Consider the following 27,896-nt stretch of genomic DNA (forward strand, 5'->3'; position numbering starts at 1 on the left):
TGCTCTTCTTCCCTAACCTGAGATGTCGGGGGGGGGGGGGTGAAGCAAGCCTAGGGCTGATCAACGATAGAGAAGTGGAGGATGAGGCTGAAGGCCTAAGGGCCATAAAGGCCTGCATCAGGGAAGAAGTGAAGGACTGCCAATCAGGCAGGCCTTCTGCAGTGGAAGAGGCATGCTTGGTTTTCTGTTTCTTTTTAGCTGGGGTAGACACTGGAACTGGCCTGGAGTCGGGTTTAGTAGGGACCATATCCGAAGTCAGGTTCCCGGTCGAAGCTACCACAGATTCTGGTTCTCCCTCGACCTCAACGGTAGTCAGGGTCTGGGTTGGCTCCATGGGTGTGCCGGTCGTCGGCTGAGCAACGGCTTCCCCAAAGGTAGTCATTGAAGTCGACTGATCCATCGGGCGCCCGGTAGTGAAGCGGCAGGATAAGAAGGCCTAGGAAACTTGGGCATCTTACGCGGAGGTTCTGACGCTGCCTCCGAGGCAGGATCCACTCTAAGGGCTAAATGCTTAAGGCGCTGGTTTTCTAAGCAGAGGTTTACTGCAGCCAGACAGCTGCACAGGGTCTTCAGCACAAACAACTGACAAATGGAGCAAGCAGAATGATCGTGCTCCCGGCGTAAGCAAAACCACACCTATTCATGGGCGTCTTTATGGGGTATCTGGCGCTCGAATTGGCATTTACCCTTTTTACCTGACATCTGGTAAAAATAGCTATGACAACCAAGCCTTAGCAATAACAATTGAATAAGTGAAAAACAAAAACCCAACAGGTTACTTAGCTTTAATGCATCAGAGAAGGAGCGATCACACAATGCGTAGGTCTGCGGCTGAAAAGTTCTGAGGACTGTGCGTGAGACGTCAAGTTTATGGCCTTATGTCTGACATTCCGCGCTCACTGCAACAGCCAAGCTGAAGCTTTTGTATAGGAGCCGGCGTATGAGTCGCCTGAGGGCAGGAAATACCACAACTAGAATACTGCAACACAGGACTAGAAGGACATCCAGTGTCGCCTTGGCCAATAGCGAGCCACCAGCAAGATTTTTGGTTGATCCTTCTTGATCTTCAGTAGGACCTTTTGTATTAGAGGGAAGGGAGGAACGCTTACAGGAACATTCCCTTCCATGGAAAGCTGAAGGCATTCACCCTCCAGGCTAGTGGAGTGTGATCCCTGGTGCAGAATTTGTTTAGTCGTCTGTTCTGGGGGGAGGCAAACAGATCCACATGGTGTGCCCCATTGGTGAACGATGTCTAAGAAGGTGTCCCTGTGCAACATCCATTTGTGTTGTTGAGAGGATGTTCTGCTGAGTAAGTCTGCGTGTTTGTTTTCCTGAGAGGGGATGTAAGAGGCCTGCAGGAAAAGGTTGTGATTGGCTGCTAGATCCCAGATTTGTAGGATTATCCGGCATAACTGGTATGCCTTTGCACCTCCTCGTTTGCTGAGGTACCACATGACAGTTGACAGATATTTTGTAAATTAAAATGCTTTTTCCCAATATACTGTGTGTACAGTGAAAGGAAATGTGCAAGGCCAAACAGCAGTTTTCAAAATAATATGCTTGCCTTGCAAGAACAGTTATGTTCAGCTTAGATATTAGTAACATATAGCTGTGGGCAATACTGTAAATGCATCCTGTTATAGAAAAAAAGGAAGTTGACTTTCTTGGCTTTCAGATGCAGAATTAAATAAATAAAATGCAGACAGGTCAAGTGACACAAAGATGATGTGGAGAAACTTTTGTGAAATCTTCAGCTACAGCAAGGACCAAAAAAGGATATGAAATAACCATGGACTTTTTCGTGACACAGACAGAAACCAGAACAACAAGTCACAAGGACATTAAAAATAACATTCGTTGAAAATAGTATATAAACTGGACAGTATGTTTCATTCAGGGGTGACGTCTTAGACTAAGTGTGCCTTAGTCTATTCATCTGTCTAGCTGTGTTATAATATAATTAAAATAACTCTGACAGAATTAACTGTTTGGCAAGAATTTGTTCTGAGACAGACAAAGTATAACAGATACAGTAGTATGGAGTTTGTCTGGTCTACTTTTGGACATTTTCTTCAGAGGCAAAATAAAAACTTCTGCTTGACATTTCTTCAGAAAAGGAAGAAATACATTCTTCAGTGGATACATTTTTTCAACAGTTGTGTTGTCTGTCACAATGTGGAGCAGACCTAGTTGCAAGATAGGAAGAAAAGCTTTTAGAGCCAGCAAGACTGCAGTCATTTCTCTGACACTGATGTGCTGCTTTTGCAGGGCAGGGGTCCAACTCTGTTGTACCCTGAAGTCCTTTAACGCTGCCCCCCACCCTAGGTCTGATGCATCTGTGTGGATGGATGGAGTGGTGGGGGGGTTGAAGAGAAATGCCCTGGTTCTGTTTGATTTGCTGAATCAACCACTTCAGCACTGTTTTTAAGCACAGCAGAAGGGGAATAAGTTTGTCTAGTGGATGTTCATAGGTTCATACTAGGCTATCTGCCCTGGGGCATTTATAAGCCTAGCCAGAGTGTGTTTGGTTTTCGCCACCCATCTTAAAATTAATTTTGCTATGCCCTTTTTCGAGGTTAGTATACTGTGCCTCTAACAGTGACACAGAAGTGATACCCGGGGTAAACCTATGATCCCCCATCCACTCATCAAGATTCCTCTTGAAGAGAGTCAATGAGGGACTCTGCCTAACCTGGACTGGGATTTTATTCCAGAGTGAAGGGAGCCTCTGGGTTATGAATCTGTCCCTCCAGCATGTCCTATTTATTTCAGTGCTGAGGTTCAAGTCTCCCGAGCGCGTAGCTCGATGGGATTTGGATTTTCTGAGGTGCAGCATGTCCATTAATTCCGGGTTGGACATGGCTTTATACGTCAGGCACAGATCGCCTCTGAGCAGGCGGCATGCCACTGAGTAGGAGCTGGAGTTTCTTTAACCGGGCAGCATATGGCATCTGTTTAAGCCCTTTGATCTTCTTGGTGAGGTACCTTTGGGGTCTTTCCAGTTGCTGCAGATGTCTGGTAAGGTACATCCCAAAAGGGGCATTGTACTCAATTATGGGCTTGATGAGAGATGAGTAAAGAGGCACGATGACCTCCCCTGACCTAGATGTGAATCCCTTCATGATTAGGTGGGCCGTATAAAATGTTTTTCTAACCACTTTGGCCACGTGGTTGTCAAATGAGAGATTGCTATCAACTTGGGTCCCCAGGTCCCTAATTACTTCTTCCGTACTTAATGGATTACTACCTATGTGGTAATTTGTGGGCACTTTGTTTTTGCCAAAGGGGATGACTATACACTTTTTGGCGTTTAACTTGAGGCCATGGCTCTGGCACCAGTTGTCTGTTTCTATGAGGCCCTTTTGGAGGATGCTTGTGTCGGCTGGAGAGTTGATTATAGCGCCCAGTTTGCAGTCACCTGCGAACTTGGTCAGCCACAGTCCTTCCATGTTTGCCTGTACCTCCGAGAAATATATACCGAACAGGAGAGGTCCCAGGACTGAGCCTTGTGGGATGCCACTTGTAACTGGTTTGGAGTCTGACATGGCTCCAGCAATTCTAACCATGTGGGTTCTGTCCTTGAGCCAGTTTGCAACCCATCTAGTGACATATGGGTTTATATTTAAGCTGGTGAGCTTATCTATAATGCCAGAGTGGGGAATTGTATTGAAGGCTTTTGCAGGGTCCAGTTAGGCTGTGTGGACCACCTTCCCCTCGTCACTGGCCTTGGTGAATGTTTCAAAGAAATCGACCAGGTTTAAGAGGCAGGATCTGCCCTTAACAAAGCCAAACTGGGTAGGATCCAGTGTCTGTAGGTCCCCAATATCTTTTTTTATGAGGTCCTTGATGATCCTTACCATAGCTTTGCAGACCAAGCTAGTCAGGCTTATGGGGCGATAGTTTCCAGGATCTGTTGAGGCACCACCTTTGTGGAGAGGGACCACTGTTGCTGTACGCCACTCTTTGGGTATATATCCTGTGGTAAGGCTGAGATTGAACAGTCGTTTTATGTTTGGGTTTAGCTCTTCTTGGAGTTCATGTAGGACGCAGCCCGGGACACCGTCTGGTCCCATTGATGCTGTGTTTTTTGTGTTGGCTCTGAGACTACACATTCTTTAGGTACCATTGGAATTTTCTCATGTGCATCCTGGCTGATGGGAGCATGGGAATATTAGCTGCCATTCTGACCTAGGACTTGCAGAAATTGTCTTGCAGAGAGATGAGATTCTGAAAGCAGGTTTAGAACATGGGTGCAGAGAGACTGTACTTTGTCCAGTGGGAGAAAGGATCTTATTAGGTTTGTCCTGATCCTGCAGCTTGGGAATACTTTGTCCTGTTGAAGAAGCAGAGAGGATTTCTGAAGGTTTAAAGTGAAACCCAAGTTGTGGAGGACAGACATGGTTAAGTTGAGATGGGTCTGTAGGGTGGACTCTGATTCTGCCAGAATGAGAATGTCGTCCAGGTAAGAGTAGATTTGGATTCCCTTGGTTTTGCAACAGGCAATGGCTGGGGCCAAGCACTTGGTAAAAACTCTGGGGGCTGTAGACAAGCCAAAGGGCAAGGCTACAAACTGAAAATGTGAAGATTGGCCAGTAACACGCAGACATTTCCTGTGGCATGGCCTGATAGGAATGTGCAGGTAAGCATCCTTCAGGTCCAGAGTGCCATGAGGGGATGAGGGGTAGGAGGGTTTGAAGGGAAAGCATCTTGAAGGAGGGAACCTTCAGGAACAGGTTCAGATTAAGTCTAGGTTTGGTCTCCAAAGCCCATTCTTTTTTGGAACTAGGAAAAGACGGGAATAGAAGCCTTGTCCTTCTGTCCTGAAGGAACTGGTTCTATAGTTCCTTGAGTTAGGAGTTCTTTCAGAATGAGAGGGAGTAGATGAAGCTGATTTCTTGGAGGGAAAGTGATTCTTTTTGGTTTTAGTCTTTCCTTCCAAGACAGGAAATACCCCTTTTGGATGATGGAAAAAAAACAAAGATCTGCTGTGATGGATTTCCAGAAGGGAAAGCAGTGGGTAAGGTGGGCAGACAGAGACAGCTGAGCAAGACAGTCATGCTGAAGAGGGGCCCCCTCTGTCTGGAAAGGGCTGTTTGGCTGGTGCCTTGAGAGTTCTGGGGTCTGGAGCATGGCTGTCTCCTAGATGCCCTGCAGGGCCTCGAGGAGGAAGTGCATGACACTGAAGGAGCCCTTCTGAAAAAGGATGCTTTTGCTGGGTAGTTCCTATAATATCAAGGGAAGGGGGACACCAGCAGATACTTAATTGTCTTGTAGTTCTTTGCTTTTCTCTTGTAAGTTTTTGAAATGTTCTGCTGAGGTTTTCCCAAATAAAAGATTATGATCCAGAGGATCATCCATGATTTTGGATTTAAAATCCTCTGGTAGAGGTTGTAAGCGAAGCCAGTAGTATCTTCAAAAGGCAGAGGCAGCTGACCTGGCTGAAGCCTCTGCTGCATTGTAACTGTACCTAACAGAGTGTCTGGCTACTAGTGTAGCTAGAGACAGTTTTGATGCAATGTCAGCTTTGGTTGGACAGTCATGGGTAGAGGCCAGCAAGGAGGAAGCCTGGGAGACAAGGTCCAGGGTATTTGTAACCATGTGGGTTTGGTAATTAATAGCCCTGAAGGCCAGGGCAGAGGAGGTGTATACATTTTTACCCATTCTGTCCATGATTTTGCTGTTGTTATCTGTTGGCAAAAGTGAAGCAGAGGGTAACTCTCTAGACTGCCTGTCAGGAGACACAGCAATAACTGCTGGGTCATCCAGGGGAGATTTAACCAGAAATTTCTGGTCATTAGGCACTTTGCAAAATCTATCCGGCCTTTTAGGGGCAGGAGGTTGTGAATCAGGGTTCTTTGAGACAGAGTTAAAAGCATCCAGGAAAGCTGAAAGCACAGAAGGGGATGGTGACTCAAGCTGCAGAAGTTCAAAACATCTTTTCTGGGTATCTGACATTAAGACAGTATCTCACTTGAAGTACTCTTTCATTTTTGTAATAGTTTCCCCAAAGTTAATGTCCTCTGGTGGGGAATCTCCTTCAATAGTCTTCACCTGGGGAGTAATAATCCATAGGTGAAGAAATTTGAGAGACATAATAAATGGATTCCTCAGAAAAGGAGGACGACTGCTCTGGTTGTTGTTCTCCTCCTCCCTGAAGAGTATTGGCTAAAGGTAGGAAGGAAGCAGAGGCTGGCCTGGGGCTCAGCACAGGAATGTTGGTAGGTGCAGGGCCTGAGGGCCTAAAAGCCTTAAAGGCCTGCATTAGTGAGTTGGTAAACTATTGCCAATCTGCAGCTCCATGAGGCGTGGGGCTCAAGTGTTTAGTCTTTTGTTTCTTCTTTGTTGGCATGGGCTTAGGGGTAGGCTTAGAGACAGAGGCCTGGGCTGGAACAGGAGAAGTCTTGGTCGGCCGACCAAGTGTCGATTCCCCCTCAACGTCGATTATGGCTGGCATCTGGCTTAACTCTGCGGATGTGCATTCAATGGCTGCAGAAACGGCCTCTTCCAGAGGAACCATCGAAGCTGGTGCAGTAACTGGGGGCCCTCGGCCCATATATCGGTAGCAGGCGGGACATCTGATGACAGAGCAGCATTGGGAGAAGGCCTGGAAACCTTGGCCTTCTTCCTCGGTTGTTCGGCTTGGGTGTCCAACTAGGGATCCAACCAGAGAGTGAGGCGTTTTAAGCTTTGATTTTCTAAATACAAGTTAAGCGCGCCCAGTCGGCTGCGTAGGGTCTCTGGTATGAAAGACTGACAAATGGGGCAGGCCTTATGATCGTGCTTTTTCCTAAGCAAAAGACACACCAGTCGTGAGAGTCTTTGCGCGGTATCTTGCACCCACAGTTACATTTGCTCTTTTTTTCGGACATCGGCTAAAGAGGGATCTACAGCAACCAAACTCAAGCATACGTAAAAGAAAAAATCCCCAACGGGGTACTTATCTTTCGAAGTTTTTGGTCGTAGGAGCAAAGTGGTTGAAATAACGTCTGTGGCTGAAAAGTTCTGAGGTCTGTGCGTGCAGATGTTACATTTATGGTCCCTGGTTTATGGTCCTGCGTGTAAAGTCCTATACACCCTACAGCAGCCAAGCGCAAGCTTCTGTATAGAAGCCATCGGGTCGCCTGAAGCAGAAAATCCCACAGTATGAATACTGCAACACAGGAATAGGAGGACATCAACATATATCTCAGGCAATTAACAAGACAAACCAAAAGCTATGTTTCCTCTACAGATCAAAACCTTATGTCACAGACTCAACTAGAAAAGAAATGTTGGCATCCGATTACCTCCTCCTTTCTCTTCTGTAAGCCTCAGCAATCTTCAGTCTACAAACCACCATAATAAGCTTGAGGTGTTTTACAACCAAATTGCCAAGTTTGCATGCTTAGAATCATCATATTTACTAACTACTCAACTTATCATAGCTCACAAAATTATATACAAACCTAAAAGCTGCCTATCCCTGCAAAACATCCTCCAGAACTACATCCCCACTAGTTAACTGCCCAAACAACAAATTGCCTACTAATCACCTGCAACAACAGACTCCCTTTACTTTTCCTATGTTACTAAGTAATGGAATCGCATCCCTTATACTAAGACAAGATATCATTCTACCCACATTTAAAGTCAGCCTAAAGCAGCACCTTAACTCCTTCTGGTACTGCTCGTAGCCCACCCTGGCTAATCTTCTTCGTAACTTTGTTTTCCCTATGCTCCCTCGCAGACTACCTAGCACTCTACCTTAGTACTTTTCTACTTTCTGACTGCTAATCTCTTTCTACCTCTGCCCTCAGATTAAGTTTCTCCACTGCCCTATTTCCTGTTTTTTTCACCTCCTACACAAACACCTACTCTGTCTTACTTAATGTTAGCTCCCTTCCTCATTATCGCTGCACCATATTTCACAAATGTGCAAAACCTGCATGAACTAAATTACTACTGTGCATTATCTGTCGCTACAGATGAAACTGTACATCATTTCTGTACATTATGTTCACCTAAAATTACCATATTTTGTTTCATGCACAATCTTTTCCTGTATATGTTTTTTTACACTTATCTGTATATTTTTGCTCCTGTATCTCAACTGTAATTATTTACAGAGATCTTCGGCCTAGGCATCTGCTGAAAAATGGGACTTTGCTGCCCAGTCAGATTTTTCCCAGTAAAGGCAAGCAATAAATAAATAAATGATGATGAATGAAGACAATGCTACTTACAGCCTTGTAATGAAATGTGGTCCTGGGAAAATAAATATTTCCCCCATGGGAGGGAAAAGTAAAACGTTGTGTGGCATTTTGACTTCAGAGCTAAGAATTTACTGCTGTATGTGACGTAAGTTACATTACCTCCTCAATAGCAGCATCCTGCAGCAGGGATCTCACATCTAACCGAATCATGTGTCTTGGTGTCGCCTCCCAACTGTTACTCAACTAATGGTGGGGAAAAACACATTACAAAACAGTATCAACAATACAGTAACAAATCAACTTAATCAAAAAGCACTTCAAATTTAAATTTTTTCTGTAAACAACAGACATTAATAACAACAAACAAAATGGCATCAGCAGTAACCCACCCTTTCCCATTTTGTACACTGTCAGGGTGTCACACCAATAGTGACCATCACCTAGAACTAACATTCACAATGCTGGGTAGCTACCACTATGTGAATTTAATACATACAAATACCAAAATAACAACATCAAAACACTGATCAATATCACTGTTAAAACATTCATTTATGTTCTAAAATTCTTTATCCAATTCAAGGGTCACAAGGGATTCGAGAAAATAAGAAGTTATGTACTCACCATAACGTTCCATGCTGGTAGTCCATCTCACCCTTCATTTTTACATATGGGTTCGGAGCCCAGGCCGATTTACAAGCTGGAAGACTTCTGGTTGGCTCATGGCTAAGCAGGTATCCCATGGTGCACCAGTACAATCCCCAGATCTTGTTTGCTGCTCACTAGAATAACCACCATAAAAACAACCAATGGCAACCAAATTATTACTTCCAGATCTTACAGGATGGGGGCAGAATTGCAGGTTTGTAAAAATGAAGGGTGAGATGGACTACCAACATGGAACGTGATGGTGAGTACATAACTTCTAAACGTTAGGTAGTCCAATCTCACCTTCATTTTTACATATGGGACAGCATCCCTTGCGCCTTATTCTTGGGTGGCTCACTGGAAAATATTCGAGCACCGTGGAGCCAAAGGATGCTCTACCCCTGGATGCCAAATCCAATTTGTAATGTGTAATAAAAGTGTGAGGGGAAGCCCATGTAGCTGCTGCACAAATATTATCAAGTGGTACCCTGGCTTGAAAGGCTGCAGAGGTAGACAGCCACCTGGTAGAATGAACCTTGATCCTGCAGGGTAAAGGTTTGCCCTCCGAGCTATAGATAAAGGCTATACAACTGGAAATCCAATTAAATAGTGCCACTTTAGAAACTGGTAAGCACAATCTACAGACAGAAAAGGAAATGAATAATTAGGTTCATACTAGGCTATCTGCCCTAGGGCATTTGTAAGCCTAGCCAGAGTGTGTTTGGCTTTCGTCACCCATTTTAAATTAATTTTGCTATGCCCTTTTTCGAGGTTAGTATACTGTGCCTCTGTCCAACAGTGACACAGAAGTGATACCCGGGGTAAACCTATGATCTCCCATCCACTCATCAAGATTCCTCTTGAAGAGAGTCAATGAGGGACTCTGCCTAACCTGGACTGGGATTTTATTCCAGAGTGAAGGGAGCCTCTGGGTTATGAATCTGTCCCTCCAGCATGTCCTATTTATTTCAGTGCTGGGGTTCAAGTCTCTCGAGCGCGTAGCTCGCTGGGATTCGGATTTTCTGAGTTGCAGCATGTCCATTAATTCCGGGTTGGACATGGCTTAATACGTCAGGCACAGATCGCCTCTGAGCAGGCGGTATGCCACTGAGTAGAGCTGGAGTTTCTTTAACTGGGCAGCATATGGCATCTGCTTGAGCCCTTTGATCCTCTTGGTGAGGTACTTTTGGGGTCTTTCCAGTTGCTGCAGGTGTCTGGTAAAGTACATCTCAAAAGGGGCATTGTACTCAATTATGGGCCTGATAAGGGATGAGTAAAGAGGCACGATGACCTCCCCTGATCTAGATGTGAATCCCTTCATGATTAGGTGGGCTATATAAAATGTTTTTCTAACCACTTTGGCCACGTGGTTGTCAAATGAGAGATTGCTATCAACTTGGGTCCCCAGGTCCCTACCTATGTGGTAATTTGTGGGCACTATGTTTTTGCCAAAAGGGATGACTATACACTTTTTGGCATTTAGCTTGAGGCCATGGTTCTGGCACCAGTTGTCTGTTTCTATGAGGCCCTTTTGGAGGATGCTTGTGTCGGCTGGAGAGTCGATTATGGCGCCCAGTTTGCAGTCATCTGCGAACATGGTCAGCCACAGTCCTTCCGTGTTGGCCTGTACCTCCGAGAAATATATACCGAACAAGAGAGGTCCCAGGACTGAGCCTTGTGGGACACCACTTGTAACTGGTTTGAAGTCTGACATGGCTCCAGCAATTCTAACCATGTGGTTTCTGTCCTTGAGTCAGTTTGTAATCCATCTAGTGAGATAGGGGTTTATATTTAAGCTGGTGAGCTTATCTATAACGCCCGAGTGGGGTATTGTATCGAAGGCTTTTGCGAGGTCCAGGTAGGCTGTGTGAACCACCTTCCCCTCGTCAATGGCCTTGGTGACTGTTTCAAAGAAATCAACCAGGTTTAAGAGGCAGGATCTGCCCTTAACAAAGCCGAACTGGGTAGGATCCAGTGTCTGTAGGTCCCCAATATCTTTATTTATGAGGTCCATGATGATCCTTTCCATAGCTTTGCAGACCAAGCTAGTCAGGCTTATGGGGCGATAGTTTCCAGGATCCGTTGAGGCACCACCTTTATGGAGAGGGACAACTGTTGCTGTACGCCACTCTTTGGGCACATATCCTGCAGTAAGGCTGAGATTGAACAGTAGTTTTATGTTTGGGTTTAGCTCTTCTTGGAGTTCATGTAGGACGCAGCCCGGGACACCGTCTGGTCCCATTGATGCCGTTTTTTGCTTTGGAGAGGGCGGCTCTTACCTGAGCATCTGAGATGTCAGGGGGGCAGCACTCTGCTGGGATAGATATTTGCCCTTTTGGTGGGGAGAAGTTTGCGCTGAACCTGTCAGCTAGGATGTTGGCAATGTCTGTGGGTTCAGTGTATTTTTTGTCATTTTGGACTGATTCTGAGCATATCTGGGAATTACCACCCAGGTTCCTAACATAACTAAAGAAAGCCTTGTGATTATCCTTAGTGTCCTGTGCAATATTTCTCTCGAAGCTGGCCTTAGACGATTTTATGAGTGCCCGTAGTTTTTTGCTAATACTGATCAGTGATGCCTTCCCTTTTTGGGATTTTGCTCTATCATTTAGTAGCGTCCTCCTTCTATTGTATAGTTTGTTTATGGCTGGGGTCCACCAGACAGGACGTCTGCCTTTGGAGGATTGGGTCTTGGTTTTATTTGGGATCGCATGATCCATGCATTCCTGAAGGTGTTCATAGAATGCGTTTATAAAGGATTCTGCTGTCTGGGCCGTATTTTCCACAGGCCCGGGGGCTTTGAAGGATTCCACCTCGGTTTTGAGGAGTGTGAAATTTGCTTTAGAGGAGTTTTTCACTGTGGTTTTCTTGGCAGGGGGTGGGGTCGGGATGTGAATATCCAGTGAGATTAGTTTATGGTCTGATCTTACCAGTGAGGGATACACTTCTGGTCTGGAGCATAGAGTCCCCATGTTGGTGATGATCAGGTCCAGTATGTTTTCCCCTCTTGTGGGAGTGGTAACAAGTTGTTCCATAGCATTTGAGTTTATAAATTCTAGGAATCTTTGGGCTAGGGTGTTGGAGCTAGAGTAATGCTCCCAGTCTATGTTTGGGTAGTTGAAGTCGCCCAATATAATGGTGTTTGGAGAGACCTTCATATTTTCCAGTGTTCTCAGGAAGGCCGAGTGGGGTTCCTAGGTTTGGGAGGGTGGTCTGTAGCAGGCTATAAACTGGAAGGCAGTTTTACCCACTGTTAGTTGCACATGGATAGTCTCTGATGCTTCGTGCTTTGCCACCAACCTGGAGGTGTGGGTATCTTTGATGAATATCGATACTCTCCCTCCTTTTGTGGTTCAATCCAAGTTTTGGGGCCGAAAAGCATGGTATGAGGTATAACCTGGTAGTGCTGGGGTGCTCTCTGGAGCCCTGAACCAGGTTTCTGTTACTGCACAGATATCGATGTTCTCCATGCTAAGGAGAGTTTCGAGTGTGTGCATCTTGAGGTTTAGACTTCTGGCGTTGAGTAGCATTACTCAGTTTCTTATCCCTTGTGATACCTACGGAGGTGGGTTTGTCTTTTGAGCCTTGCCTAAAAAAGGCACTATGGGGGTAGCAAGAGCCTTTGCCAATATCCGAAAGCCCAGGGGTGACAGGTGCAAGCCGTCCCTAGCGAAGCATCGTGGCTTGTCGAGCATATCATCCCAAGCTGACAGGCACTGGATCCCCTTTGAATGACACCAGCACTTAAGCCAATTGTTGAAATTGATCATCTTGTCTCCATATTGTGGCATCATTCTTGGTGAGGGTAAGATGCTACCCAAGGTCAGGGTCATACCGGCCTGGGCTACATGCTCAGACAGCTCCTTTATGTCTCTTTTCATGTAGTCCAGGGAGGTACGTCTCAGGTCATTCACACCAGCATGGACAATGACTGAGCCATATTTGTACTTGCCTTGGAGTGACCTGAGTGCTTGTGTTATGTGGCGGATCCTAGCGCCCGACAGGCTGCTCACCGTGACCCTCTCCTTGTTCAGCCTGGTGAGCGGGACGTCAGTGTGCCTGACGATAGAGTCACCTATTACAAGTGTATCAGGTGTGTTGTTTAGTCTTAAGGGCTGTGACTGTTCGGCACACTGGCTTTGTGAGATATGTGTTGCACGTGTTTTGTTTTGGGGTAGCGGTTGCTTGGGTGTCTGCTTTGGAGGTCTCTGCTGCTTAGGCAGATCTTTATTTAGAGCCTCAGTATGTTTTGTATGATTATGTGTTTGGTTTGCTGTCGTGGTAGGTCTATGTGAGACTGGAATTGTAGTGAGTGTGGTTTCCTTCTCCTCCTGACTGGTTATGCCAGTACTGAGTTGAGAGAGCTTAGCCTCCAGTTTGGCTATACGGTTGCATCTCTCACATGGGTTGGAATTTGTTGGGAGGAGGAAAGGGTTGTCTGTGTACATGAGGCAGTTGTAACATTGCCTCAAGATTCCCAGATTCACCAGCTGGAGAGGAGATTGACAACTGACCTTTGGACATGCTAGAATAATATTGGGAATTCCTTAATTGAAAACAAGGGCCAGTGGGGAGTGAGGGTGTAATGCTTTTAATTTTTAGTGATGACTTACATATAATTGCTTTAGTGAGCAAGTGCCAGGTAACTTAAGTGCAATGTGTTACAGGTAACTTAAATGCAAAAACGACAAACAGTAACTTTCTTTCAAGTGAAACAAGGAAATAAGTACAGTAAGCAATGCAGATATCACTAGTGAGCCACAGAAGCGCTGAGAAGCCACGTATTAGGTGGAATTAGCGTTCCAGGGAAATAACAAGCAAACAAACAAGCAGCATATAAACAAAGCTAGATTCAGCAGGCCTGGATCTAGTCTATGCTACAGCAAACAAGGTGTACCAATTTCAGTAAGATACAGTTCAAATATTCAGGCACTATAAACCTTTAACCAGAAAGTCCCAGCACAGAAGGGCAGAGTCCAGCCTCTTCTCCCACAAGAGTGCAGACCACAAACCTTCTTAATGTAAAATAACTGGCCTGAAGCCCAAGTGCTTAAACCAGAACTAATACACTTTAAGAATAACAGACACTGGGCTCTCAATCAGCAGTTCCCAACTTAGAAGGATGAAAGCTACCTGTCCTGCCACCACAGTGCATGCCACAAACCTTCCTAATGTAAAACAACTGGTCTGAAGCCCAAGTGCTTAATCCAAAAGACTTAGAATGATAGCTACACTTTAATCAAATTACTACCAAGCAGTAATAAATACAATTGAATACTTTAGAGAATGCCTGGATTAGTGCTCAAGTTACACAAACAAAGCTAGATCCAGCAGGCCCGAATCCAGTCTATGCCACAGCAAACAAGGCGCACCAACTTCAGTAAGAAGCAGTTCAGATATGCATGCACTATAAGCCTTTAACCAGAAATTCCCAGCTCAGAAGGGCAGAGTCCAGCCTCTCCTCCCACAAAAGTGCAGACCACAAACCCTCTTAATGTAAAATAACTGGCCTGAAAGCCCAAGTGCTTAAACCAGAATTAATACAGTTTTAGAATAACAGACACTGAGCCCTCAATCAGCAGTTCCCAACCTAGAAGGATGTAAGCTACCTGTTCTGCCACTACAGTGCAGACCACAAACCCACTCAGTGCAAAACAACTGGTCCGAAGCCCAAGTGTTTAAACCAAAAGGCTGAGAATGAGTTACACCAAGCAGTAATAAATACAATTGAGTACTTTTAAGATGATGCAAAAGAAAAAAAAAGTAGGTAGAAACACAAGCACAGTAAAAGCAGATGAAATATGTTGCAGTATTTTACATGTGGGTTGTACTCTTCATTCTTTCGCGTACGTCTGGACAGTATTCCAGAGTTTTTCAGTCCCTCAAGCTGTGTCGGGCATTTGATGTGGCTGCAGGACCATGGGCCATAAAAGTGACATCTGCATGCACCAGTCCTCAGAACAGAAAGGCCCAGTCGCAGCCAGTCCTAGTAGGGCACAGCCCATCCAGTGCCACCCAGAAGAGCAAGTGCAACCTGACAGGAAAGGAAGGAGGGAGAGAAAGAATACTGCAACATGGAAGAGAAGGACATCTATGGTTATGGTAACATTTTACACAACTTTTCTGTCCTTCTATTTCAATGATGCAGTATTCTACACGTGGGTAAGTGCTAAAACTCACTGTGAATTGGGTGGTGGTCTGGAAGAAGTTTCCCTGGCCCTAGAGATATGATCCAGCTTGTCATGCTTGGTGAAAGTGTGCACTGAGGATCAAGTAGCTGCTTCAAGGATTGTGTTGGTGTCTAGCCCCTTAAAGAAGGCTCTAGAAGAGTACACTGCTCTGGTGGAGTGCATTTTAATATTCCAGTGCAAGGTTTTCTCATGGTACAAGCAACAGAAGGAAATGGCTGTGGAGATCCAGGCCGAAATGGTCTGTTTAGTCACTGCTTTCCCAGGGCTCTGGGGTGGAAGAGACAAAGAGTTGGTCAGATTTCCTAATGGACCTGTCTGTGCACATCTAGGGAATGAAGTGCTCTCTCACTATCCCCCTGTGGATTGGCGAAAAAGATGGGCAGGTGTATGGCCTGGTTCAAAGATAGGTCATTCACTACCTTGGGCGAGAAGGACGGGTTAGTCCTGAGAGTAACCCTGTCATGGTGGGAGACTAGAAAAGGTGGTGTGGCCATTAGGGCTTGCAGCTCTGAGGTCAGAGCCACCATTAAAACAGTTTTCCATGTGCAAAATTTTAGAGAGGCTGTCTCTGCTGGCTCAAAAGGAGCTTGGGTGAGTTTTTCTAGTACATAGCTAAGGTCCCAGGGAGGAGGGGATGGTTTCCTGGGAGGTCTCAGCTGACGTAACCCTTTGGGGAAGAGTTTAGCATGAAGTCTGGATGCTAGGGGTGGATCCAGAGAGAGACAGGAAAAGATTGCAGACAAGTGCGCTTTCAAAGAAGAGTAGGCCAGACCCATCTGCATTAGTTCACACAGGTAAGACAAGAGGGATGTCGCTTGCCAGTGGGTCCAACCGTCTTTTGTGTCACCATACGGAAAACCTTTTCCACTTTGAGAGGTAAGACTTTCATGCGTTAGGTTTCCTGGCCTCCTGCAGGACACTGAACATGTCCTCAATGTACAGGTGACTAAAGGGGATCAGAATCCAATCAACCACAGGGTGAGGTGCAGAGACTGCCACTTTGCATGTATCTGTGTTCCCTTGGGTTGTGTGAGGTTTACTGAGGGGGTAACTTGTGTGACTGCCCTTGAACAAATGGAGGAGGGGGAAAAGTACAGTTGTGTACACTTACCATAAATGTAGATGTTCGAGTGCATTCACTGTTGCAGTCATCACACTTGGGTTATCTGCCTGCAGGTAGCCCTCAGTCGGCCCGAATACCAGAGTCTTGGGATTTCTGTGTTGGATGCTGTCACCTCTTCCATGACGGCAGGTCATCAAAGGTATAAAACATGCAGCTGATGCCATTACATCAGTTTTTCTTGCCCCAGATGTCAGGAGCCCCCAAAATAGGAAGCTATTACATGGTGTGGAACACCTCCAGTAAAAAGTAAATACCCCTGCCATAAAAAATAGCCATAAAAAGGATAGGTAGAAAGGATAGAGAAATCCAGGGGTCTGGAGGGAGGGAAACCAGGACTGCAACAGTGAATACACTCAAACATCTACATTTATGTTAAATGTACACAACTGTACTACGTTCATGTTTCACTGCTGCAATCATCACACTTGGGTTGATTCCCAAAGCTGAGGAAGGGTGGAGGCAGTCGAGAAGTGTTAGGGCTGTTTAGCAGGCCTTTTAAGACTGCTGTAGCAAATCCAGCTCTAGATTTAGAAAAAAATAGGCAAGTGGCAATGCTTGGTGAAGGTGTGTACAGAACTCCAGGTTGAAGCTTCCAGGATGTCCCTGGTGGGGACTCCCCTGAGAAATGCTGTAGAGGTTGAAGTAGCTCTAGTGGAATGAGTTCTGATCCCCTGAGGGGTAGGTTTTCCATGGTGCTTGTAGCAAAAATGGATGCAGTGTGCTATTTATTTGGAAATGGTTTGCTTCGAAATGGCCTTGTCCTCTGCCCCAGTAGCAAACCTGACTAACAGCTGGTCAGATTTTCTGAAAGGCTTAGTCCTGTCAAGGTAGAAAGAGAAGTTATATACTCACCATAACGTTCCATCTGAGTAGGTAACTTCATTTGTCAGCAACCTGTGGGTATCGGATCCGATCCGGCAGCTTTCCAAGCTAGAGATCCGAGCTCCAAGCTCCTCCCCCTTACCCATAATACCCTGCTACCTCCTTCCAATCCTCAGATCGCATTTGCCCATCTATATAACCTCACAAAGACAAAACAACCTGAAGAATCCTAACCTAAGGATTAAACAAATGACCTGAGAAACCACCCTAGGATTCAGGTAATCAAAGAACCAGGTTAGGGGGAAGGAGGAAGGGTCGGTTGCTGACAAATGAAGTTACCTACTGTGATGGAACGTTATGGTGAGTACATAACTTCTTTATCTGAAGTAGGTAACTTAATTTGATCATCAACCTGTGGGGGACAGAGTCCCCAGCTACCAAAAACTTGGGAGGTCCTCAGGGAAGGATATTCCAGAGCACTGCAGAGCCAAAGGCTGCCCTATATCTAGACACTAAATCCAATTTATAGTGAGAGATAAAGGTATGAGAGGACGACCAAGTAGCCGCAGAGCAAATGTCATCCAAGGGAACTCTCGACCAGAATGCAGCAGATGTAGCCATAGAGCGGGTAGAATGAACATGAACCCCTCAAGGCTCCGGCAGGCCATAGTTTGTATGTGAGCAGAATGCAATTTGAAATCCATCTGGCCAGAGTTACCTTTGACAAAGGCTTACCGAAGAAGGGTTTTGCAAAAGAGACAAAGAAGTGATCAGACTTGCGGAATGCAGCTGTTCTGTGTAAATAAAAACGTAACTGTCTACGAACATCTAACAAATGAAGTTTGTACTCTCCTTTGTTTTGGTAATTAGGGGAAAAAACTGGAAGATTAATGGACTGACTGATGTTCGTCTCGGAGGCCACTTTAGGTAGAAAGGGCGGGTTAGTCCTGAGAGAGACCCTGTCCTTATGGAAAACCAGATATGGGGCTTTAATACAGAGGGCCTGAAGTTCCAACACCCTTCTAGCAGAGGTAATCGCTACCAAAAAGACAGTTTTCCAGAACAAGAATTTCAAATCGACAGAAGCTGCAGGTTCAAAAGGAGGTCCAGTCAGAGCTTGAAGGACCAAAGTTAGATGCCATGGAGGGACGGGGTTCCTAGTAGGACGTCTCAAGAGGAACGTTCCTTTCAGAAAGGTCTTGTAAATCTTGGTGGACGCGAGGGGATTGAGATTGTCCCCAATGTGAAAATGGGAGATGGCAGCCATTTGAACCTTTACAGTAGAAGAACTGGCGCCTTGCTGAAAAATATGAGATAGGAAATCGAGCACTGCTGGGATGGGAACAGTGAAAGGGTTCAATTTCCTTTGAGACGCCCAAATGGAAAAATGCTTCCATTTACTATTGTAAACCTTCCTGGTAGAAGGCTTATGTGCCGCTACCAGGATAGATCTGACTGCAGACGAGATACTGGGAGTCCTAGCAACTAATGGAACTGGATCAACCAAACTGAGAGCTTGATCTCGAACAGATTCGGGGATATCAATCCCGAAGGATGAGATATCAGATCTGAGATGGGATCCAAGATCCAGAGAGGAGCTATAAGATAAGACTGTAGGCACGGGAACCAGGCTTGACGAGGCCAGAATGGAGTTATGAGGATAATCTTGTTCCCCAACCGACGACGAGCTTTCTGTAAGAATTTTGTTATCAACGGAAGAGGGGGATACGCATAAAGAAGACCGGGTGGCCAAGCATGAACTAGAGCGTCTCTGGGGCTTACCCCCTGAGGGGGAATTAGAGCGAAAAACTTGCTGCACTTCGCCTTGGAAGGTGACACGAAGAGATCGCAGCAAGGCTAACCCCACTTGTGGAAGATCTGTTTCACTACTAAGGGATTCAGAGACCACTCGTAAGGTGAGAGGATAGTTCGATTCAGTTTGTCCGCTAGGATGTTGGACTGGCCCGGAATGTGTGTGGCTAACAGAAAAAGATTGGTGGATATCGCCCAGTCCCAGACTCTCATGGCCTCTCCGCAAAGAGGGTAAGACCTGGTCCCCCCCCCGTTTGTTGATGTACCAGACCACTGACATGTTGTCTGATTGAATCACAATAGTTAAAGGCAGGTCAGAGCTAGCAAGTACGGAAAGTGCAAGGCAAACAAACATGTATAAAACAAAAATGAAGCCAGCACCTAGGATGATGAGAAGTAATTTATTGGAACTAGACCGGTTTCAGCAAGTAGCTTTCATCAGTAGTGTAATCACAGGCAGCAGGAAAAGACCTCACAATAAATACCTGTTCCAATCAAAAACTTTGATATCATTTCCTGTTTTGGAATGATAAAAACAAAATAATGTTATAGATGTACAATGCCTAAATAATAATTATATTAGGCATAATAAAATAAGCATGTCAATTGATAAATATTATACCCACAAGTGTATGAGGCACAAATACAAAATGAAAGAAATATTACAATTTATCATGGAGTCCAGGGGAAAAAAGACCCCCAAGTTTCACTATCCATTTTCTTTCCTTCCTATTAAGTATATCATGCCAAACAGTTTTAAAAGATCTATTACCAGTAATATTATCAATAATTGTAAATGAAATTTTGGCAGTAGGGTGAATGAGTGTATGTCTATATAATGCATTGGTAGCTCGGGCATTCCTGATATCACCTATATGTTCAGACATTCTAACCCTGAATTGTCTAGAGGTCTGGCCTACATAAAAGGCTTGGCAAGTACAGGTCACAAGGTAAACCACCCAGTCCGTACTGCAATTACCAAAACAATGCATATTGTAAAGTTGTCCAGTATTCCTGCTAGTGAAAGTTTTGGTTTTAAACATGTACTTACAAAATGTGCAGTGTCCACAAGGATATGATCCAACCAGTTTATCCCCCATGAGAGTTTTCTATTGATAAAAAGCATCCCGAAATGTGGTTTTCTTATGAGAAAAATGCTACCCTAAGGTCTTACCTTTTCTATATGAGAATGAACACCTGTCCCAAAGGTAGTCCTCCAACTGTGAATGAGTTTTTAAGATGTTCCAATGCTTGACAACAATATCTATAAGGTCCACTGTATTCCTGCCATATATTGTAACAAACCTCAAAATGTCATTATTATTCTGCTTGTGATGTGGTTGGTATTGAAATAATGTAACCCTGGATTGGTTTCTAGACCACTGCATGGCGGAACTAACATTTTGTTTCGCATATCCCCTGGCTAAAAATCTATTGGCTAAATCCTCATGGTGTTGTATCAGGTCTTGTTGAGAAGAGCAAATCCTATTAAGGTGTAAGAACTGAGATTTGGGAATATTATTGATTGTATGTTTGGGATAGAGACTGTTGGCATGTAGCAAGGTGTTATATTCTGGAAATTTACGATATACAGTAGTTCTTAGTGTATTATCAGACTGACACTGTAAAAACACGTCAAGAAAATGAATTTCATTTTGATGGTAATCAATCGTGAATTCAGCACCCCATATATTTCCATTAAGATGTTCTATAAACTCATCCAAATATTCGCTACCTCCTTTCCAGACCAGCCAACAGTCATCCAGGTATCTTCTCTAAATGTCAATTTCAGGCAAATATAAATTATGAAGTTCATCATAAAAGGCTTAAGGAAGTAATAAATAAAGACAGGTCAGAGCTAGCAAGTATGGCAGTGCAAGGCAAACAAACATGCGTAAAACAAAAAAGCCAGCACCTAGGATGATGAGAAGTAATTTATTGGAACTAGACCGGTTTCAGCAAGTAGCTTTCATCAGTAGTGTTATCACAGGCAGCAGGAAAAGACCTCGCAATAAATACCTGTTCCAATCAAAAACTTTGACATAATTTCCTGTTTTGGAATGATAAAAACAAAATAATGTTATAGATGTACAATGCCTAAATACTAATTATATTAGGCATAATAAAATAAGCATGTCAATTGATAAATATTATACCCACAAGTGTATGAGGCACAAATACAAAATGAAAGAAATATTACAATTTATCATTGAGTCCAGGGGAAAAAAGACCCCCAAGTTTCACTATCCATTTTCTTTCCTTCCTATTAAGTATATCATGCCAAACAGTTTTAAAAGATCTATTACCAGTAATATTATCAATAATTGTAAATGAAAATTTGGCAGTAGGGTGAATGAGTGTATGTCTACATAATGCATTGGTAGCTCGGGCATTCCTGATATCACCTATATGTTCAGACATTCTAACCCTGAATTGTCTAGAGGTCTGGCCTACATAAAGGGCTTGGCAAGTACAGGTCGCAAGGTAAACCACCCAGTCCGTACTGCAATTACCAAAACAATGCATATTGTAAAGTTGTCCAGTATTCCTGCTAGTGAAAGTTTTGGTTTTAAACATGTACTTACAAAATGTGCAGTGTCCACAAGGATATGATCCAACCAGTTTATCCCCCATGAGAGTTTTCTATTGATAAATAGCATCCCGAAATGTGGTTTTCTTATAATGAGAAAAATGCTACCCTAAGGTCTTACCTTTTCTGTATGAGAATGAACACCTGTCCCAAAGGTAGTCCTCCAACTGTGAATGAGTTTTTCAGATGTACCAATGCTTGATAACAATATCTATAAGGTCCACTGTATTCCTGCCATATATTGTAACAACCCTCAAAATGTCATTATTATTCTGCTTGTGATGTGGTTGGTATTGTAATAATGTAACCCTGGATTGGTTTCTAGACCACTGCATGGCGGAACTAACATTTTGTTTCGCATATCCCCTGGCTAAAAATCTATTGGCTAAATCCTCATGGTGTTGTATCAGGTCTTGTTGAGAAGAGCAAATCCTATTAAGGCGCAAGAACTGAGATTTGGGAATATTATTGATTGTATGTTTGGGATGGAGACTGTTGGCATGTAGCAAGGTGTTATATTCTGGAAATTTACGATATACAGTAGTTCTTAGTGTATTATCAGACTGACGCTGTAAAGAGACGTCAAGAAAATGAATTTCATTTTCATGTAATCAACCGTGAATTCAGCACCCCATATATTTCCATTAAGATGTTCTATAAACTCATCCAAATATTCGCTACCTCCTTTCCAGACCAGCCAACAGTCATCCAGGTATCTTCTCTAAATGTCAATTTCAGGCAAATATAAATTATGAAGTTCATCATAAATAATATGCTCCTCCACATACCCCACATAGAGGTCAGCATAAATTGGGGCAAAGGAGGCCCCCATGGCTGTACCTTGTATTTGCTAATAGCAGTCATTTTGAAAATAGAAATGGACTCAGTGATAAATTGTAATATTTCTTTCATTTTGTATTTGTGCCTCATACACTTGTGGGTATAATATTTATCAATTGACATGCTTATTTTATTATGCCTAATATAATTATTATTTAGGCATTGTACACCTATAACATTATTTTGTTTTTATCATTCCAAAACAGGAAATGATGTCAAAGTTTTTGATTGGAACAGGTATTTATTGCGAGGTCTTTTCCTGCTGCCTGTGATAACACTACTGATGAAAGCTACTTGCTGAAACCGGTCTAGTTCCAATAAATTACTTCTCATCATCCTAGGTGCAGGCTTTTTTGTTTTACACATGTTTGTTTGCCTTGCACTGCCATACTTGCTAGCTCTGACCTGTCTTTATTTATTACTTCCTTAAGCCTTTTATGATGAACTTCATAATTTATATTTGCCTGAAATTGACATTTAGAGAAGATACCTGGATGACTGTTGGCTGGTCTGGAAAGGAGGTAGCGAATATTTGGATGAGTTTATAGAACATCTTAATGGAAATATATGGGGTGCTGAATTCACGGTTGATTACCATCAAAATGAAATTCATTTTCTTGACGTCTCTTTACAGCGTCAGTCTGATAATACACTAAGAACTACTGTATATCGTAAATTTCCAGAATATAACACCTTGCTACATGCCAACAGTCTCCATCCCAAACATACAATCAATAATATTCCCAAATCTCAGTTCTTGCGCCTTAATAGGATTTGCTCTTCTCAACAAGACCTGATACAACACCATGAGGATTTAGCCAATAGATTTTTAGCCAGGGGATATGCGAAACAAAATGTTAGTTCCGCCATGCAGTGGTCTAGAAACCAATCCAGGGTTACATTATTACAATACCAACCACATCACAAGCAGAATAATAATGACATTTTGAGGTTTGTTACAACATATGGCAGAAATACAGTGCACCTTATGGATATTGTTGACAAGCATTGGAACATCTTAAAAACTCATTCACAGTTGGAGGACTACCTTGGGGACAGGTGTTCCTTCTCATATAGAAAAGGTAAGACCTTAGGGTCGCATTTTTCTCATTATAAGAAAACCACATTTCGGGATGCTATTTATCAACAGAAAACTCTCATGGGGGACAAACTGGTTGGATCATATCCTTGTGGACACTGCACATTTTGTACGTACATGTTTAAAACCAAAACTTTCACTAGCAGGAATACTGGACAACTTTACAATATACATTGTTTTGGTAATTGCAGTACGGACTGGGTTGTTTACCTTGCGACCTGTACTTGCCAAGCCTTTTGTGTAGGCCAGACCTCTAGACAATTCAGGGTTAGAATGTCTGAACATATAGGTGATATCAGGAATGCCTGAGCTACCAATGCATTATGTAGACATACACTGATTCACCCCTACTGCCAAATTTTCATTAACAATTATTGATAATATTACTGGTAATAGATCTTTTAAAACTGGTTGGCATGATATACTTAATAGCAAGGAAAAAAAATGGATAGTGAAACTAGGTGGTCTTTTTTCCCCTGGACTCAATGATAAATTGTAATATTTCTTTCATTTTGTATTTGTGCCTCATACACTTGTGGGTATAATATTGATCAATTGACATGCTTATTTTATTATGCCCAATATAATTATTATTTAGGCATTGTACATCTATAACATTATTTTGTTTTTGTTGTCATTCCAAAATAGGAAATGTCAAAGTTTTTGATTGGAACAGGTATTTATTGCGAGGTCTTTTCCTGCTGTCTGCGATTACACTACTGATGAAAGCTACTTGCTGAAACCGGTCTAGTTCCAATAAATTACTTATCATCCTAGGTGCTGGCTTCTTTTTTGAATCACAATAGTCCCTGGTGGGAGAAAGGCATGAAGGGCTTGCAACGCTAGAAGCACCGCCCTCATCTCCAGAACATTGATATGCAGGATGGTCTCTGTCCGAGTCCACGTACCTTGGACAGTTCTGCCAACATAATGCCCCCCCACCCGAAGCGAGAAGCGTCCGTGGTCACCGTGGCTTGGGGTTGTGGCATAAGAAACGGTCGACCTTCCCGAAGCTCTCGAGACTGGAGCCACCAGATGAGGGAGTTTCTGCAAACTCTGCTGAGAGGAATTGCTAAGTCCAATGGGTGGTGAAGGATGGACCACTGAACCTGCAAAATCCACTGGAGAATCCTCATGTGTAAGCGAGCTAAGGGTGCGAGATTGATTGCTGCTGCCATGGACCCTAAAGCCCTCAGGACTGACTCCGCTGATGGAGCCGGTGACTGAAGAAGGGCTAAAACATGTGAGGTCAAACTGCGAAGTCAGTCTGTCAAGAAGGCGTTGGTCTGAAGTGTGTATATTTTGGCCCCTATGAACTCCAAGACTTGAACTGGTTGAAGGGACGACTTCTTCAAATTTATGGTGATCCCCAATCGGGACGCTAGAAGTAGGAAGCAATCCGTGGCTAAGAAGAGTAGATGCCTGGTGGGGACGGTAAGGAGGCCAGTCGTCTAGGTAAGGGAAAAAGTACAGCTGTGTACCTACCATAAATGTAGATGTTCGAGTGTATTCACTGTTGCAGTCATTACACTTGGGTTATCCTGCTGGCAGGCGACCCCGCAGTCGGCCCGAGTTCCAAAGTCTTGGTCCGGCGCCGGGTGCTGTCGCCTCTTCCCCAACGTCAGTGCGCCAGGGGTATAAATGTTGCAACCGACGCCATTTTCTCCAGTTTTTCTTGCCCCAGATGTCAGGTGCCCCCAGATAGGAAGGCTGGAAAGATAAAATTATTCCGAAAAACATGCATATATTACTATAAACATTTCCTTCATCTACAAGCAAATACACCACATAAGTAGTATAGAGATGAGAAGTACAGAAAGGTCCCAGCAATGGAAAAAAGGGGGATGGTGGGTGGGTAACCTGGACTGCAACAGTGAATACACTCGAACATCTACATTTATGGTAAGTACACAACTGTACTATGTTCATCGTGTTTCACTGTTGCAGTCATTACACTTGGGTAGAATCCCAAAGCTGAGGTTGGGCGGCTGGGTCTAAATTGGATTTGGAGAGGCTAACGAGCTCTGCAGAACTGCAGTGGCAAAGCCTGCTCTGGATTTAGAGTAGAGAGGCAAGTGGTAGTGCTTGGTGAAAGTGTGCACCGAGCTCCAGGTTGCAGCTTCTAAAATGTCTTTGGTTGGTACTCCTATGAGGAAAGCTGCTGAAGTGGCTGCTGCTCTGGTACAATGAGGCCTAATGCCCTTAGGCACTGATTTGCCATGTTGTGCATAACAGAAGCGGACGCAGTGTCCTATCCATTTCGAGACTGTCTGCTTTGTAATAGGCTTTCCTTGTGATCCTGCAGCATATGCTACAAACAGTTGCTCAGTTTTTCTGAAAGCTTTTGTTTTGTCCAAGTAGAATCGTAGCTGTCTGTGTATATCCAAAGCGTGCAGAAGTCTCTCCCCTTTATTCTGGGGATTTGGGTAAAAAGTAGGTAAATGAATGGTTTGGTTTAAAGCCACATTGGAGACCACTTTTGGCATGAATGTTGGGTTTGTCCTAAGAGAAACCCTGTCCTGATGAAAAATGAGGAAAGGTTCCACAGCCATTAGTGCCTGTAACTCTGAGACTCTTCTTGCTGAAGTTATTGCTAGGAGCAGAGCAGTTTTCCATGACAAGAATTTTAGATCAGCTGTGCTGGCTGGTTCAAAATGAGGCAGTGTGAGCTTTTCTAAAACAAAATTGAGGTCCCAAGTAGGTACTGGTGCTCTCCTTGGGGGTCTTATATTTTTTGCCCCTCTGAGGTACTGTCGTTGTAGAGGATGTGAAAAAATAGGAGGTTCCGTACTGTAATAAGCTGAAATGGCAGAGGCATGGATTTTAATAGATGAGAAAGATAAGCCTTTGTCCAGCATCTCAGTTAGGTATTGTAAAATCTGAGGTATATTACGGACAAGTAGTTCGAGCCCTTGTGCCTGGTTCCAAGCACAGAATCTCTTCCATTTTTCTGCATATGATTTCCTAGTGCTGGGCCTCCTGGCTTCTAAAATGACATCCATAACAGCTTTAGAGAGAGGTGCAGTCTGAGTGGCTACATTATCTGCCATGCTGCTAGGTTTAAGGTTCTGAGTTGACTGTGCAGAATCTGATTGTTTTATTGTGTCAGAAGATGAGGAATTTGAGGTAGAAGCCAAGCTGGGCCTTGAGACAAATTCTTTAGGCTTGGGTACCAGTGCTGGCGTGGCCAGTCTGGTGCAATCAGGATAATTTTTGGCCTTTCTTGTCTGACTTTTAGTAGCACCTTGGTGAGACGAGGTATTGGAGGGGAGGCATAGACTGTCAGGCCTTTCCAGTTGAATGATAAGAGCATCCACTTTCCATGCTTGAGAGTGATGAGTTCTTGTGCAAAATTTCTGTATTTGATAATTGTGAGGGGAGGCAAAAAGATCTATGTCTGGGCATCCCCATTTCCTCGTTATCATGCTGAACACTTGTGGATTTAGCTTCCATTCGTGAGGATCCATGAGATTTCTGCTTAGTTCGTCTGTCAGTGTATTTTTTGTTCCTGGCATGAATTGTGCCTGCAGATGTACTTGATAAGTCAGTGCTGTGTTCCACAAAGTCATGGCTTGTCTGCATAGGGGGTAGGAATGTGTGCCCCCTTGCTTGTTTATGTACCACATAACTGTGGTACTGCCCGTCTTTATTAATAGTTGTCTTGGATGTATTAGGTCCTTGAAGGCTGTCAGGGCATTCTGTACAGCTAGCATCTCTTTTGGATTGATGTGAAGATGCATTTGTTCCTTGGTCCACATGCCCTGAATACATCTTCCTGCCATATGTGCCCCCCAGGCATAATCCGATGCATCCGCTGTTATTGTCTGCCTGGCTGTAGGTAAAGTGAAAGGCTGTCCCTTGTTGTGGTGACAGGCCTGGGCCCACCATCGAAACTCCTGTTGTAGGCAGGGAATTAAAGTTATGATCGTCTCCAGGCTGCAACAATGCTGAGTTCAAACACTTTTTAGGTACCATTTTAGTTTCCTCATATGCAGTTTTGCATATGGAATTACTAGAATGCAGGATGCCATGAAGCCCAGGGCCTGCAGAATTTTTCTTGCAGGGAGCTGGGTTTTTGTTGCCATCATTTAGTAATAAGTCAGTTGCCTCTGTTTGTCTGGCGTGAGATAAGCCATCTGGACAGTTGTATTTAAGCTTGCACCCAGGAATATTATCTCTTGAGAGGGCACTAGTTTTGATTTTTTTTCGCTTACTGTGTACCCTAGGCAAATTAGCATTTTTTTTTTTTTTTTTTTTTACAAACGCTAGATGCTTTAGAAGAATGTCCTTGCTCTCTGCTTGAATAAGGCAATCGTCCAAGTAGGGATTTATTTGAATTCCTTTTTGTCTGCAAAATGCAATTACTGGAGCCAGGCATTTTGTGAAGACCCTGGGCTCAGTAGATAAGCCAAAGGGCAGTGCAGAGAATTGGCAATGCATTGAACCTGCCATGAATCTGAGGTATCTTCTGCAAGACTGTCTGATTGGGACATGCAGGTATACCTCCTTGAGGTCCAAAGTAACTAGCCAAGCCTTCTTGCCCAGCATGGGCAGAAGTTGTAGTGTTAACATTTTGAAT

At 43.9% G+C, this 27,896-nt stretch overlaps 1 protein-coding gene across 1 annotated transcript in view; it reads right to left on the reverse strand.

The window, feature by feature from the left end:
• YLPM1 (YLP motif containing 1) overlaps window positions 1–27,896 on the reverse strand; it is a gene marked incomplete in the record, with an annotated part of 1,534,972 nt that overhangs the window by 472,350 nt on the left and 1,034,726 nt on the right. The window contains 1 exon segment of the mRNA XM_044073602.1: window positions 8,352–8,435. Coding sequence (XP_043929537.1) covers window positions 8,352–8,435 — 84 coding nt within the window.

This window comes from Protopterus annectens, chromosome 6.part0 (genome assembly GCF_019279795.1).
Source record: "Protopterus annectens isolate FY-2018-M chromosome 6.part0, PAN1.0, whole genome shotgun sequence".
NCBI classification, from domain to species: Eukaryota; Metazoa; Chordata; order Ceratodontiformes; family Protopteridae; genus Protopterus; species Protopterus annectens.